At 40.9% G+C, this 13,196-nt stretch overlaps 2 protein-coding genes across 2 annotated transcripts; both read right to left on the minus strand.

Annotated features, from left to right (window-relative positions):
- Nucleotides 1-5,866: 5,866 nt before the first annotated feature.
- LOC100587403 (platelet factor 4) lies at nt 5,867-7,048 on the minus strand. Its single transcript, XM_003265739.3, has 3 exons — nt 6,901-7,048; nt 6,454-6,580; nt 5,867-6,328 (listed from the first exon to the last, which is right to left on the minus strand). Exons 1-3 carry the CDS (start codon nt 6,989-6,991, stop codon nt 6,226-6,228), a joined length of 321 nt encoding a protein of 106 aa, XP_003265787.1. The 5' UTR covers nt 6,992-7,048; the 3' UTR covers nt 5,867-6,225.
- A 5,014-nt stretch (nt 7,049-12,062) lies between these two features.
- Nucleotides 12,063-13,196, minus strand: PPBP (pro-platelet basic protein). The gene is made up of 3 exons (XM_003265740.2): nt 12,968-13,196; nt 12,530-12,665; nt 12,063-12,387 (listed from the first exon to the last, which is right to left on the minus strand). Exons 1-3 carry the CDS (start codon nt 13,113-13,115, stop codon nt 12,285-12,287), a joined length of 387 nt encoding a protein of 128 aa, XP_003265788.1. The 5' UTR covers nt 13,116-13,196; the 3' UTR covers nt 12,063-12,284.

Consider the following 13,196-nt stretch of genomic DNA (forward strand, 5'->3'; position numbering starts at 1 on the left):
GGAGGCTGAGGTAAGTGGATCTCTCAAACTCAGGAATTTGAGACCAGCATAGGTGACATGGTGAAACCCTACCTTTACAAAAAAAAAAAAAAAATTAGCCAAGCATGATGGCACATGCATGTAGTCCCAGATACTTGGGAGGCTGAGGTGAGAGGATTGCTTGCGTCCAGGAGGTGGAGGTTGCAGTGAGCTGAGATCACACTTCTGTACTCCAGCCCTGGGCAACACAGTGAGATCCTGTCTCAAAAAAAAATCAATATTTTGAAAAAAACAATATTTTGAATTCTTTATTGGAAAATGAAATTTTCTTTTTGATTAACATCTATTGGCCAGGCATGGTGGCTCACGCCTGTAATCCCAACACTTTGGGAGGCCTAGGCATGCAGGTCACCTGAGGTCAGGAGTTCAAGACCAGCCTGGCCAACATGGTGAAACGCCATCTCTACTAAAAATAAAAAAAATAGCTAGGCACAGTGGCACATGCCTGTAGTCCCAGCTGCTGGGGAAGCTGAGGCAGGAGAATTGCTTGAACTCAAGAGGCGGAGCTGCAGTGAGCTGAGATTGTGCCACTGCATTCCAGCCTGGGCAACAGAGCCAGACTCCATCTCAGAAAAAAAAAAAAGATCTATTGCTGGATAATTAATGTGTTCCTCTGGAGGTGTCATATTTTCTTGCTTTTTGTGTTTCCAGCGTGCCTACATTGATGTCCATACATGTAGCAAAACAGTTGCTTCTTCCATTTTGACATTTACTTTTAGTAGAGAAGGACTGTTTTCTGGAGATGTATCTACGGTATTCAGTGGGTAGGGCACTTTGGCTGTGATTCTGGGTACACAGTAGCATAGTCTCTGGGTAATTTATTTGGCTGTAAACAACATTAGTAGTATTTGTGATTTCCTTCGTGAGTTAGGGTGCAGTCATTAATGGAGACTGGTGAAGTTTTGCGGTGGACTTGTATGTTTTGTGGGCCAGTCTTTAGGCCACAGTGGTGGTAGCAGTTGGCTGAGTGTGCCTATCTTTATGCCCTAGGGAAGTGTACACTGCTACATGTCTTGGTTTTTACCAGTGTGTTAATTCTTGGGGCTCTAGGCAGCATGCTTGGAGGCCAGTAGTGGCAATGGTAGATCAATAGGTGGGCAGGTTCTCAGGCCTCTGGACAGTTGGCATGACATGGGCATTCGAAGTAGCACTGGAAAGAAGATTCTCTGGGTCCCTAGCAGTGTGTGTTGATGTTGGCAGTGGCTACAGTGGGCTAGGTGCACTGGTATCCAGGCCCACAGCATATCCATTTGAGAGGTAGGTGCCACCTGAGGGGGTAGCAGCTAGGAGTTTAGACCACACCCCAGGGCCCTGGAAGAGTTACTTAAGTTCCCAGGCTGGTGGATTGGGTTGGACAGTCTAGTCTCCAGGACCCCAGGCTGTGTGCTTTGTTGAAGAGGTGGTGGTGCGGCTAGGTTGGACAGCTTGTGCTCAGGCGCCATGTTGGTGAGAGTAGGCACTAGCCATGGGGGGCAAGAGCAGAGCAATTCTCAGGTCCCAGGCAGAGTGTATGGGGGAGGGATAGAAGCAGCTTTGTTGAGGGCTTGCCACTGAAGAGGGTGAGGCATCCCTCTGGTCACATCCTTGTGCTGGCAGATGGGGAACATGCAACCCCTTCAAACCCTAGTCCTTATGGGATTTGCCTCCCCTACCCTGGCTTCAAGAGCCCTCACTCAGCTTGCAACCAAGTCCCAGCAGCAACTTTCACTCACCTCGTGACCCCACCTCAGATCACTCACTTCCTGGCACTAGTTGCTGCCTATCGGGCCCAGCTCATTTCCTAGCCCTGGCAATGACAGTGATCCCTACTTGCTCTCCTGTCCCAGCAGTGACAACCCAAGTTTTCATAATGCCCCAGTCCCAGCACTGCTGGGTCCCAGGATAGCATGAAGTTGACAGAAGCTAGTTGCTGTAGCCACTTAAGTCTCAGAAAGAATGTGGAACCTAGTGTGAGCTCCCTCCCTGGAGCAGTTCCATCCCACAGTCTCCTGGCTGGTCCTCATGTTAGTTTCAGGGTTTGGGAGGGTCAGAAGGCTCTTTCATGGCGAGGATTATACTATTTCACAGTGGGGATATGAACTGCTAGAAGTCTATTACTTGCCCCTTCTTTGTGTTAGGAAGTCACTCCCAGCTCCCAGCCTATCCTGGGAAAGGAGGCTGCCTCTTCTCCTTCTTCCTCTCAGATTTTAGTTTCTCATGTTACTTCTCTGTTGAATTCCAACATCATTGCTTGGATAATGTACTCATACTGTCACTGTCTATATACTGCTCTGGTTTTTCTAAGTGGAGGAGGCAGGCATAAAATTGTTTTAGTCAGCCATGATAAATCCCCCATCAACATTGTGGTTTTGGTATTTGATTTTTTTTTATTTGTTACTGTATGTGGAAAATACCACCTTGGTCTATCATGTCCAAATCTTCTTAACTCGTTGTCTGCTTTTGATTGTGGTTCTGTGCAGGAGAAGTTCTTGTTGGTTGTGTTCTCAACAGGTTGCTTGCTAGCTCACAGATTGTGGCTGTCACTATTGGAAATGTTATACGCTCTGGTGGTGAAACTCCAAGGAAAGGGAATAAAAGTCCTGTTTATTTACTAGGTTCCAATTCTGAGTCAGAATCCATGCTGGGTCCTATTATAAGTGTGATGTATTCCTTTCAAAAGCCCTATGAAGTGGACATTATTGTCCTTGTTTTTCAGATAAGGAAACTGAGGAAACTTAGGGTCACACAGGATCAAAGTTGAGATATAACCCAAACTTACTCAAGAGCTCATTGGGCTAATGCCAGCATCTACAGGACTAAGAGGGAAAAGAGCCGTATGGGAAGAGGAAATAAGTATAAAACAGCTACTTAAGTCCATTAATTGTGAACATGCTTGCTTTTTATCTAAGTCTTCCTAGAAATCAATGTATTTTCAGTCCTCTATTAAGTTGTGCATTAGGAACCAACTAGAATGTACATCATTGAAGTAGATGGGTAATGAATATAAATGGTAGCCCTAGCTAAAAAGGACTTAGAATCCAACAGTCCAGACAATATCCTGTTTGGTGTGACGTCTTTACCACAGAAGCTATTTTTCCTTGGTTTCCCAGAGACTCCAACCCTAGGTCAGGGATGGAGATTGAAATTGAAGGAAGACTACAGATCAGGAGATTTAACTATCCAGTTGGTCCTCAGCATCCTGTCCTTACTGACTCCTCCATGCATCTTGTTTGGAATGTGGACTCCAATATGGACCATCAGAACCTAACTTTTTAATCAATGAACTAGATTAGTGCTTTTAAACTACACATCATGACCCATTAGTGGGTTATAAAATCATTTTATAGAGTTGTGGCCAACATCTTCTAAAAAGTGGAATATGGTGGGATAGGATAAGATAGGATAGGATAGGATAGGATAGGATAGGATAGGATAGGATAGGATAGGATAGAAAATAAAATATCAGGATGCATAGTACAAAGCAGGTATAAGTATTGTATTGTAAACTCGCTTTATGTGTGTGTGAGTTTATATGTATGCAAAGGTGTAGAAAAATATGCGTACATTCATACACACATAGGCACAGTGAATATAAATATACAGAGGACTATATATGTATAAGTGAATGCAATATCACATGAGTTAGCTATTTGTTCTCCAGCCGAGGAAAACATTTTATATTACGCTGGGACACGCTTTCATACTCTGAAAATTTGGACAGGAATTTTCAACTTGTAAGGATATCAAATGACTAATATTTTCAAAAATAAAAACTGAGTGGTGAAATTATAGGTTATGAAAAATATTTTTATTTCATCTATATTTTCTGCTCTTTGTAATAAATAAGAATTGTCTTTTATAAAGATTAAAATAGGGATACATATTTAAAACCAACTAAACCTTCAATGTTTTATACATTACAGAAGAAGCTATTTTTACCACAGTCCTTAGAAGAAAAAAATGAAAAATTACAAAAATGCAGAACAGCTTCCAAGAACAAAATATCCTTTGGTGGTTTGGTTTTATTCATAGAACCCATGACTAAGCAGTAAGTATGTAGTTTTTGGACATTTTCTGATGACTGCTTACAACTCACAGGGAGTTTAAGTAAATTTAAACTTTATCACTCCATGACTATTGAAACAACAACAGGGAGTTGCTGTGTGACTTGAGCTTTTCCCAGAAGGAAAGCCTTCTTCCCATGCCCTTGCTGATAAAGGTGGCAACTTGAAAGTGTTCTCAGTATAGTTAGATCAAGGTAATACTTAAGCAGTAATTTATGAGGCACCAGCATTCCAGCATTTATTGACTTTGGTCCTCATGATCATCTATGAAGTAGCCATTCATAATATCCCTGCTTCACAGATGAGGAAACTAAGGCACAGAGGGAAAGTGAGTGTGACACAGTGTAGAGTGCCATGCTAAGGACTTTGGATCTTGAATGATTTATGCAGGGCAGTGAAATATTTCTATCCATGTTTTGGAAAAATAATATGGGTAGCAGTGCATAAGTTGTATTATAGGTGAAAAACACCAAGGGGGTGAAAACTAGTTGAGAGACCATGCTTCACTCTCTCTCTCCATAGATATTCCAGCCCTGCAGAACTATGAACTATTGTCCAAACCTGCAAATGACTGAATTATCTAGTGTCTTTTTACATATTATTCTTCTGGTGACAGTTCCGGTCTTCCCTTTGTCCCCCTGGCAAATTCCTACTCCCCCTTCAAGAGCTAGTTCATGGAACAGTTCCTGCCTGCAGAATCAGCTAGCATGCCACTTGCCTGTGTGAAAGGCAGCACAATGTGAGAGCAAGAGGAGAGAGTTGAGAGTCAGACTTATCTGCTCAGCCTCTCGCAAGCTGTGTCCTCCCCAAGACTGTCAGCTCATCTCTATATTGGGAATAATACTCTCTAACTTGCAATGTGGGTGTGGGAATTTTAGATGATATTCTGGCATTTCCTAAGCATCTATAAATTATGTTTTTCTTAATTAGTTTGTCATCCTAAAAACCCACCCTTTCCACCACCAGCAAAGAGATTGAATGGCGCCGTGTTCTATTTTCTCTTAGGATCTTTATCCTATGTCTACACAAACATTGTCACCTTGGGTAAAAATTACATTAGCTCATGAGCAATGGCTGCAGCTTTCTCATTCCTCAGCTAGATTCTGCCTTCTGACCCATTGTGGTAAGGTGAATAATGCCCCCCACCCTTGAGATCCCCATGCCCTACTCTCTGGAACCTACGAATATGTCATTTAGTATGGCAAAAAGTCTCCACAGATGTTTTAATGTCTAGAGATGGAAATGGTTTCTGGATTATCCAAGCAGGTCCAACGTATTCACAAGGCTCCTTATGAGAGGTAGGTAGAGTTAGAGGCAGAAAGGTCAGAAAAGAGAGGGGAGATGTTACAATGGAAGCAGAGGTTGGAGTGATGCAGTTTGAAAATCAATGGAGGGTCCATAAGCCAGAGAATGTAGATGCCTCTATAAGCTGAGAAAGGAAAGGAAATAGATTCTCTTTTAGAGCCTTCAGAAGAAACACAGCTACGATCATACTTTGAGTTTAGTATGTTCAACCCACTTGGGACTTGTGACCCTCCAAATTGCAAGATAATAAATTTGTATGGTTTAAGCCACTGAGTTTGTGTTAATTTGTTACAGAAGCCGTAGATAACTAATATATCAACACTGCAACAACTTCCTTTCTCCCCAGAGTAGAGCAGCGCTCTGAGGGATGAATAAAAACATCATCATCTAGTACCTCTCCTCGTTTCCAGAATTTATGGGCATAAAAGCAGTCTTATTTATTTACTTAATTTTTTTAAAAGACATCTAGTAATGCATAAGTGCTACTAATATTTATTGGCAAAAGTAATAATAATGGTCAAGGTAAATATGTAGCTATAAAGTACTGCAATCATGTAAATGCATGAATATGTATCAGCCAACATGTAACACGAAGCAAAACCAGTATTCAAACCTTCCTTCAAAATACTTTTTGCTTAAAATACCGGAATTTTTTCTTCCATGAAATTGTTATGTGTCAACACAATTTTTGCACTATTATTAAGAAGTATTTTGACTATACTACAACTTGATTTATTTTGTTTATTTAAAATCATAAAGATAACACAAATATCAGAAGTTATTTCACAGTTAGATTGAAACTGGAAAAAAAAGTATGCTATATAGCAAATGCACACAGTTAGTCAGCTAGTAGCTTACTCTCCAAAAGTTTCTTAATTATTTTCTTGTACAGCGGGGCTTGCAGGTCCAAGCAAATTTTCCTCCCATTCTTCAGCGTGGCTCTGGCAGGGAAAAGAGAAGAGACGTGACTTTCAGTCCTTGGGTTTGCAAATGGCATTAGAAGGGGGAGGGATGGGCAGAGGAGGCACCGAGCGGCGGCACTGACTGATGCAGTGAGAGGACTCACATCAGTTGGGCAGTGGGGCAGTGGGGTCCAGCCTTGATCACCTCCAGGCTGGTGATGTGCCTGGGACGGACCTGGGAGGTGGTTTTCACACACAGGCACTGCAGGTCTCCATCTTCTTCAGCTTCAGCTGACGGGGAAAGGGAGGGGGTAAGAGAGGAGGATCGGAGGGAGTGGTGACTCCATGAGTAGCCAGAGGTACTTTAGGGACTTTTCCCGCTACCTTCAGCCTTCTTTTCCTTAACTATAAGTCATACCTCCCTCAGACAGAAGTCGTGCCGACTAGGTGGGAGGTGCAGGTGCAGCGCCTGGCACTGTGCCCGGACACTCAGCAGGCGCTCTGTTAAGTGTAGCTGCGATAATGATCCTAGAGGATTCCTCCCCAGCCCCAGGGCTCCCCGGACTCCCCCTCGCCGCTGCTGGCCCTCCCAGCCTGACTTCTGCTCTCACCGCTGGCGAAGGCGACCACAACTGGCAGGAGCAGCAACCCCAGGAACAGCAGCCCTGGGCGTGAGGCGCAGAACCCGGCTGCAGAGCTCATGCTGCCGCAGAGCTTCCAGCAGGATCTCAGTGGGATGGGAAAGTCGGGCTGGGTCTGTGGCCAGTGACTCCTGAGCCTCACCGGCGCGTTTTATTCCTGGCTGTCCTTCCAGTCCGGAAGCCTGAAGTGGACAGCGAGGAACTGCGGTGTGGAAACTAAGATACTGCTGGGAAGACTTGGGCTCTGGCCAGCCAAGATTACTTAAAAAAAAAAAAAAAAAAAAAGAAAAGAAAAGGCTCTGGGCAGCTGCCTTGGCTGGGACCTCCAACCTCAACTTACATACAAGCACGTTTGTAGAGTTAGAAACAGAACTTGAGTCAGAAGAGGAATGTTTTTTGTGTTGTATTAACAGTACAGTAGAGTTCTCTGTTGTCATCATGCAACTTACACAGTAGGTGCCTTCAGGACCCTGACAGTTCCCGTTTCCTTTCCAACCTCCCAGCTGCAACTACCAATGATTACTACTAAATTTGGTGGCTTTGTGTGCAAAGAGTGTGTTATTTGCAATTGTTTTCTGCTATTAATAAATTTAATTTGGTCTCTAGGCGATGACTGTTTTGAATTTCACCTGAATGTGAAAAACTTCCCTAGTCTCTGGATGGTATTTACCGGGCTCCACCAACAATCACCCAGTATGCTGTAGGACGCAAGGTCTATTTTCCCATTACTCGTACACTTGGAAAAACTGCAGAAGTAATATTTGAATGCATTCTTCTTGTAAAAGCTTAGTGCCTGGCTGTTTCTTCATTGTTTCCATCCTGAATAACAGTCCAGAAGAGATGACAAGAAGAGTTTGCCAGGCCATGTCTCCCAGTGCCTGCTGTGTCTTCAGCCAGTGCCAGTGACAGGGTGGGATGGGCTGCACTGTTGGTGGGGAGCAGTGATGCTCCCTGCAGGAGGATTCAAGGCATCTGGGAGTTGAATGTGAGAATGATGGGAGGTGACAGTGGAGGGGATGCAATAGAATCCCACACAGGAAAGGGGAAGAGATCTACATGGACTGTCTTCCCTTCTCTGAAAAAGAATGACTTTGGCTCTTGGTTAGGGCAAGGTACACCCTCAATCCAAAGCCAGAGGTTCTCTGTCATACTTGTTAACAGTGGTGAAGGGCGTCAGGAGCCCACTGCATGGAAAAGCTGATATTCTAATACGTGGTAGGACTGGACTTCTATAGAAATGTGCAATTTAATTGTTAAGCTGAGTAATTTCTTCCTCCTACTCTCCCACTACCTGCCTTTTCACCTGACTAAGACTTTTTATACTTTTGGAGTCGGCTTAAGTATCAGTTCCTCAGAGGGCCCTTCCCTGACAACTATACGTAATTGGGTTCTCTTGCCTTTCTATCTTGCAGAACTCTGTTTTTCCTATTTCTCACAGGTAACACACACACACACACACACACATATATATATTACACAAAGATATGTATGTGTGTGTGTGTGTGTAGGTGTGTATTTCATAGTGTAAAAATGGTTTTGTTTCCTAAACTGGAAAACACTATGAAATCAGAGATTATAACATTTATCACTGTTTCAGTGTACTGGTAGAGACTCAATTCAAAGTGCCACATTAGCGAAGATGATGTGTTGAAAATGATGATGATGAAATTTTAACATGTTCATGTATCTGCTCCTTCAAGCAATTGAAGCATACCTCTATATTAACATGTGTAATATATAGCTGCAATTATTTGCCTGCTTATCTGCCTCTCCCACCACATAGTGATCTTTTCAAGTGCAATTATCTGTGACTTACATACAGTAGTGCAGCACATAACAACAATTAGGTCAGCAATGGACTGCATATATGACAATGGTCCCATAAGATTATAATGGAGCTGATAAATTCCTGTTGCCTAGTGATGTGATTCCCATTGCCTCATGGTTGTAAAGTCATAGGAAGCAGTGTATTACTGACATGTTTGTGGGGATGCTAGTGTAAACAAACCCACTTCACTGCCAGTTCTATAAAAGTATAGCACATAAAATTATGTATAGTACACAATACTTGATAAGAATAACAAACAACTATGTTACTGGTTTATGTATTTACTATACTATACTTTTTATTATTATTTTAGAATATACTCCTTCTACTAGTTATAGAAAAAACATTAACTGTGAAACAGTCTCAGACAGATCCTTCAGGAAGTATGAGTTGTTATCATCTGTCTATTATCATAGGAGATGGCAGCTCCATGCATATTATTGCCCATGAAGAGCTTCTAGTGGGACAAAACAAGGAGTTGGAAGATAGTGATACTGATGATCCTGACTCCGTGTAGGCCTAGGCTGATATGTGTGTTTGCATCTTAATTTTTAACAGAAAAGTGTGAAAAATAAAAAACACAAAACAAAACAAAAAACAATTAGCCAGGCTCTATGGCTCATGGGTGTAATCCCAGCCTGAGAGGCTGAGGCAGGAGGATCACTTGAGACCAGGGGTTCGAGAGCATCCTGGGTACCAAATGAGTCCCCTTCTCACTAACAATTTTTAGAAATTAGCTGGGCATGATGGTGCACATCTGTAGTGAAGATCAAGGAAGATCACTTGAGCCCAAGAGTTTGAGGCTGCAGAGAGCTATGATCATGTCACTGCACTACAGTGTGGGTGAAAGAGAAGGACCTCATCTCTAAAATAAATAAATAAATAAATAAATAAATAAATAAATAAATAACTAGATAAAAAAGAAAACAAGTTTATAGAATGATTATATAAAGAAAAAACATTTTTGTACAGTTGTACAGTGCATTTAAAGTGTTATTGCAAAAGTCAAAAAGTTTAAAAATTAAGAAGTTTATAAATAAAAAAATTACAATAACTAAGGTTAATCTATTGTTGAAGAAAAAATATTTTTTATAAATTTAGTGTAGCCTAAGTGTACAGTGTTTACAAAGCCTAAAGAAGTGTACAGTCATGTCCTAGGCACTCACATTCACTCACCACTCACACTCCGACTCATCCAGAGCAACTTCCGGTCCTACAAGCTCCATTTGTGGTAACTGCCCTATATAGGTGTACCATTTTACTCTTTTATACCATATTTTTACTATATCTTTCTACATTTACATATGTTTAGATACTCAAATACTTATCATTGTGTTACAGCTTCCTATGGTATTCGGCACAGTAACATGCTGTACAGGTTTATAGCCTAGGAGCAATAGGCTGTACTATATAGCCTAGGTTTGTAGTAGGCTATACCATTTAGGTTTGTGTAAGCACACCCGGTGATGTTCACACAATGACAAAATCATCTAATGATGCATTTCTCAGAATATATCCCAATTGTCAAGCAAAACATGACTGTGTTTTTGAACATCCTGTATCCAATACAATGGCTGTTGCAGAACATTTTGTAATTCATACATGTTTATGAACCTGAAACTTGAAGCCCCTTCTGAGTTAACAGCAGAGAGAATGAAGGGGAGGGATGATTTTGCATATGGATGGTCAACACGCTGGGTTTGTACAATCTTACAACCAGATTTTAATGTTTGCAGTGTAAAAGAATCCAGGTGGCACTGAGTGGCAACTAAATTACTCTTTCTCTGCATGTAAACAGAGTAACTCAATACATGCACTCAAAAACAGAAGACATCTGCATCTCATGAGGTATAAGCGTGGTGTCAACACTGTGCCATGTCTCAGGAGCTGGTCTTGTCAAGTTTCAGTGGGAAACCACTAGACATAATGAGTGAGATGCCTGATATCCTATAATTATTATAGTATATACAATATGCTATTTATGTATCAAGTTGTATTATGTGTGTGAATAGTACTATGTTATATGTAATGTAATCTCTTCATTAGAGAAAGAAGAGTTGAGGAAAGCACTGTGGTGTGGCAGTTAAGAGCACAATTTGAAATTCCCACTCTGTTACCTACTTAGTTATCTGAAAGTGGGCAAGTATTTTAAACTCTATAAACTCGATTTTTCTCTTCTGTAACACTGGGGAGGATAATATAATCATAAGAAATAATTACCGACATTTATATATGGCTCATTTGTGACACACATTATTTTAAATACCTTAAATTTATTAACTCTTTTAATCCTTCCATAAACTCTATGATGGAGGCAATATTATCCCCATTTTAGGGATGAAGAAACTAAGGTACAGAGAAATTAAGCAACATGACCTGATATACACAGCTAACGAGTGGCAGAGCCAGATTACCTCATTATTCAAACTCCAGAGGATGTGCTTTTAACCAGATCATATCTATCTTCTAAAAAATTGTTTAGTTCATGCATGCAAAACACTTAGTATTCCTAGCACATTAAAATGATTAATAAATTGGAACTATTATCATACTACATTAAGAATGACAACAATCATCACTTTAGTAACTTTTGTTGGCCATACTGTGAAATACTAAGTATACAAAAAAGAGAGGAAAATTAAAGCTTTTTTTCCCCAACAATCCTGTTAAAATTAATAATAGATGACAACAAATCAACAGCAAATTTTTATTTCATGTGAATATTTTTGTAAGAATAATGTGGGTATAAATTTTAGGGTTTAAAAAATGAATGAAAGTTCTGTTGATGAAAAAAGTAGAATTTAGAATTAGGAGTCTAGTAAGGTTGAAGTCCTATATTGTACTTATTTATAAGGCTTATTCTAATGCTAGAATTGTAACTATGTAGATATGTTAATTCATTTTCATCATCTATTTTTGTTCTACTAGTGGCAAATATATTCACTTTAAACTAGCTAACCACAGTTTATAAGATTCATATTCACCAATTTATTATTTTAGTGTTTGATGGCTAAAATAAACATCAGAATAAACTTTCAGGGAGTATTTTAAATAAGACATCCTAGGACTAAGACACTGAGAGACTCTATTAAGTTCCTAAATATATTAACAAAAATGTATTGAGCAAATATTCTCTGTTGGGCTCCATATGATTCCTATTATCACTGACCATGATGAAATCTAATAATACCCATGAGTGTGTCTACTAACCATAAAGTAGACCAGGAAAATCAACCAAGTTGTGTTTGAATAGAAATTTTTAAAGAACAAAAATGCAAAGCACAATCCAATGTTTAGCCAAGAATTAGAGAGTTGAAACCAGGCTTATTTATTTTCATCTTCTTTCTGCCATCTTTTAACCAGCCTTCTCAGAATAAAATGTGCTTTTTGAGACAGAATGAAACACATATCCAAATTTTAATACAATAAGAATAGGTATCCTGAATAAATGAGAACTCTAGAAAATTAAGGCTTCAAAATTCTACCCTTCATGGGAGTTAAAGAAGTTTGGCAGAAACAGAACAAATTAATCAGTGGATTCATCACCTGCCAATTTTTTCTGTACAATTTTCTTGATTCTGGGAGCATCTGGGTCCAGGCAGATTTTCCTCCCATCCTTCAGTGTGGCTCTGCAAGAGAGAACAGGGTTATCTGTGGGTGTCCTGACCTGAATATCAGAACTAATCCATGAGACTGGAGGAAACGAGTGCATATGCAGATGGAGGTAGAGGGTTTCTCTGATAAGGCAATAGCACAGAGACAGCAACTTACATCACTTCGACTTGGTTACAATGGGTTCCTTTTCCGATCACTTCCAAACTTTGGATGTTTTTGGGATGAATTCCAGAGGTTTTCTTCAGACACATGCAGCGCAGTTCAGCGTACAAGTCACTGTCTAGACTTTCCTCTAGGGTAGAAAATGTGACCTATTGGTGGTCATGAATATTTTCCTCAGGTCTCTTACTTGCAGATTGAGGGTAATTGTACCTCTCTCATAAAGCCATTGTGAATATGATCTGTAACGTTTTAGTAAAGTGCCCAGCAGATTGCCCAGCACACAAGAAGTGAGAAGTGACCCCCCGTGTGCCTCCTCCAATTGGAGTTGTTGGTATAATGGCACTCTCCAGCCCCAGAGGCACCAAGCTAGTCTTTACCCCAGACACAGGTGTAGCAGAAGCAGCAACAGGTGCAGGGAAGCAGGGCCTCTACCTTTGCCTTTCGCCAAGTTTCTCTTAGTTTGTCCTTTGGTAGAGGAAGCCAGAGCAATCAGCAGCAGCGACAGAAGCAGCAGCACCTGCAGGGCAAGAAGTGGTCTCGCACTGTTACAGGAAGGGGTGTTATCAAGTCTGAGGCTCATGGTGGAGAAGGCTGAGCTAGAGTTGTTTCCAGAGCCAGAAGACCTCTGAGTGAGGGTGAGTTGCTGCCTACAAGTCTGCAG

This window comes from Nomascus leucogenys, chromosome 9 (assembly GCF_006542625.1).
Source record: "Nomascus leucogenys isolate Asia chromosome 9, Asia_NLE_v1, whole genome shotgun sequence".
NCBI classification, from domain to species: domain Eukaryota; kingdom Metazoa; phylum Chordata; class Mammalia; order Primates; family Hylobatidae; genus Nomascus; species Nomascus leucogenys.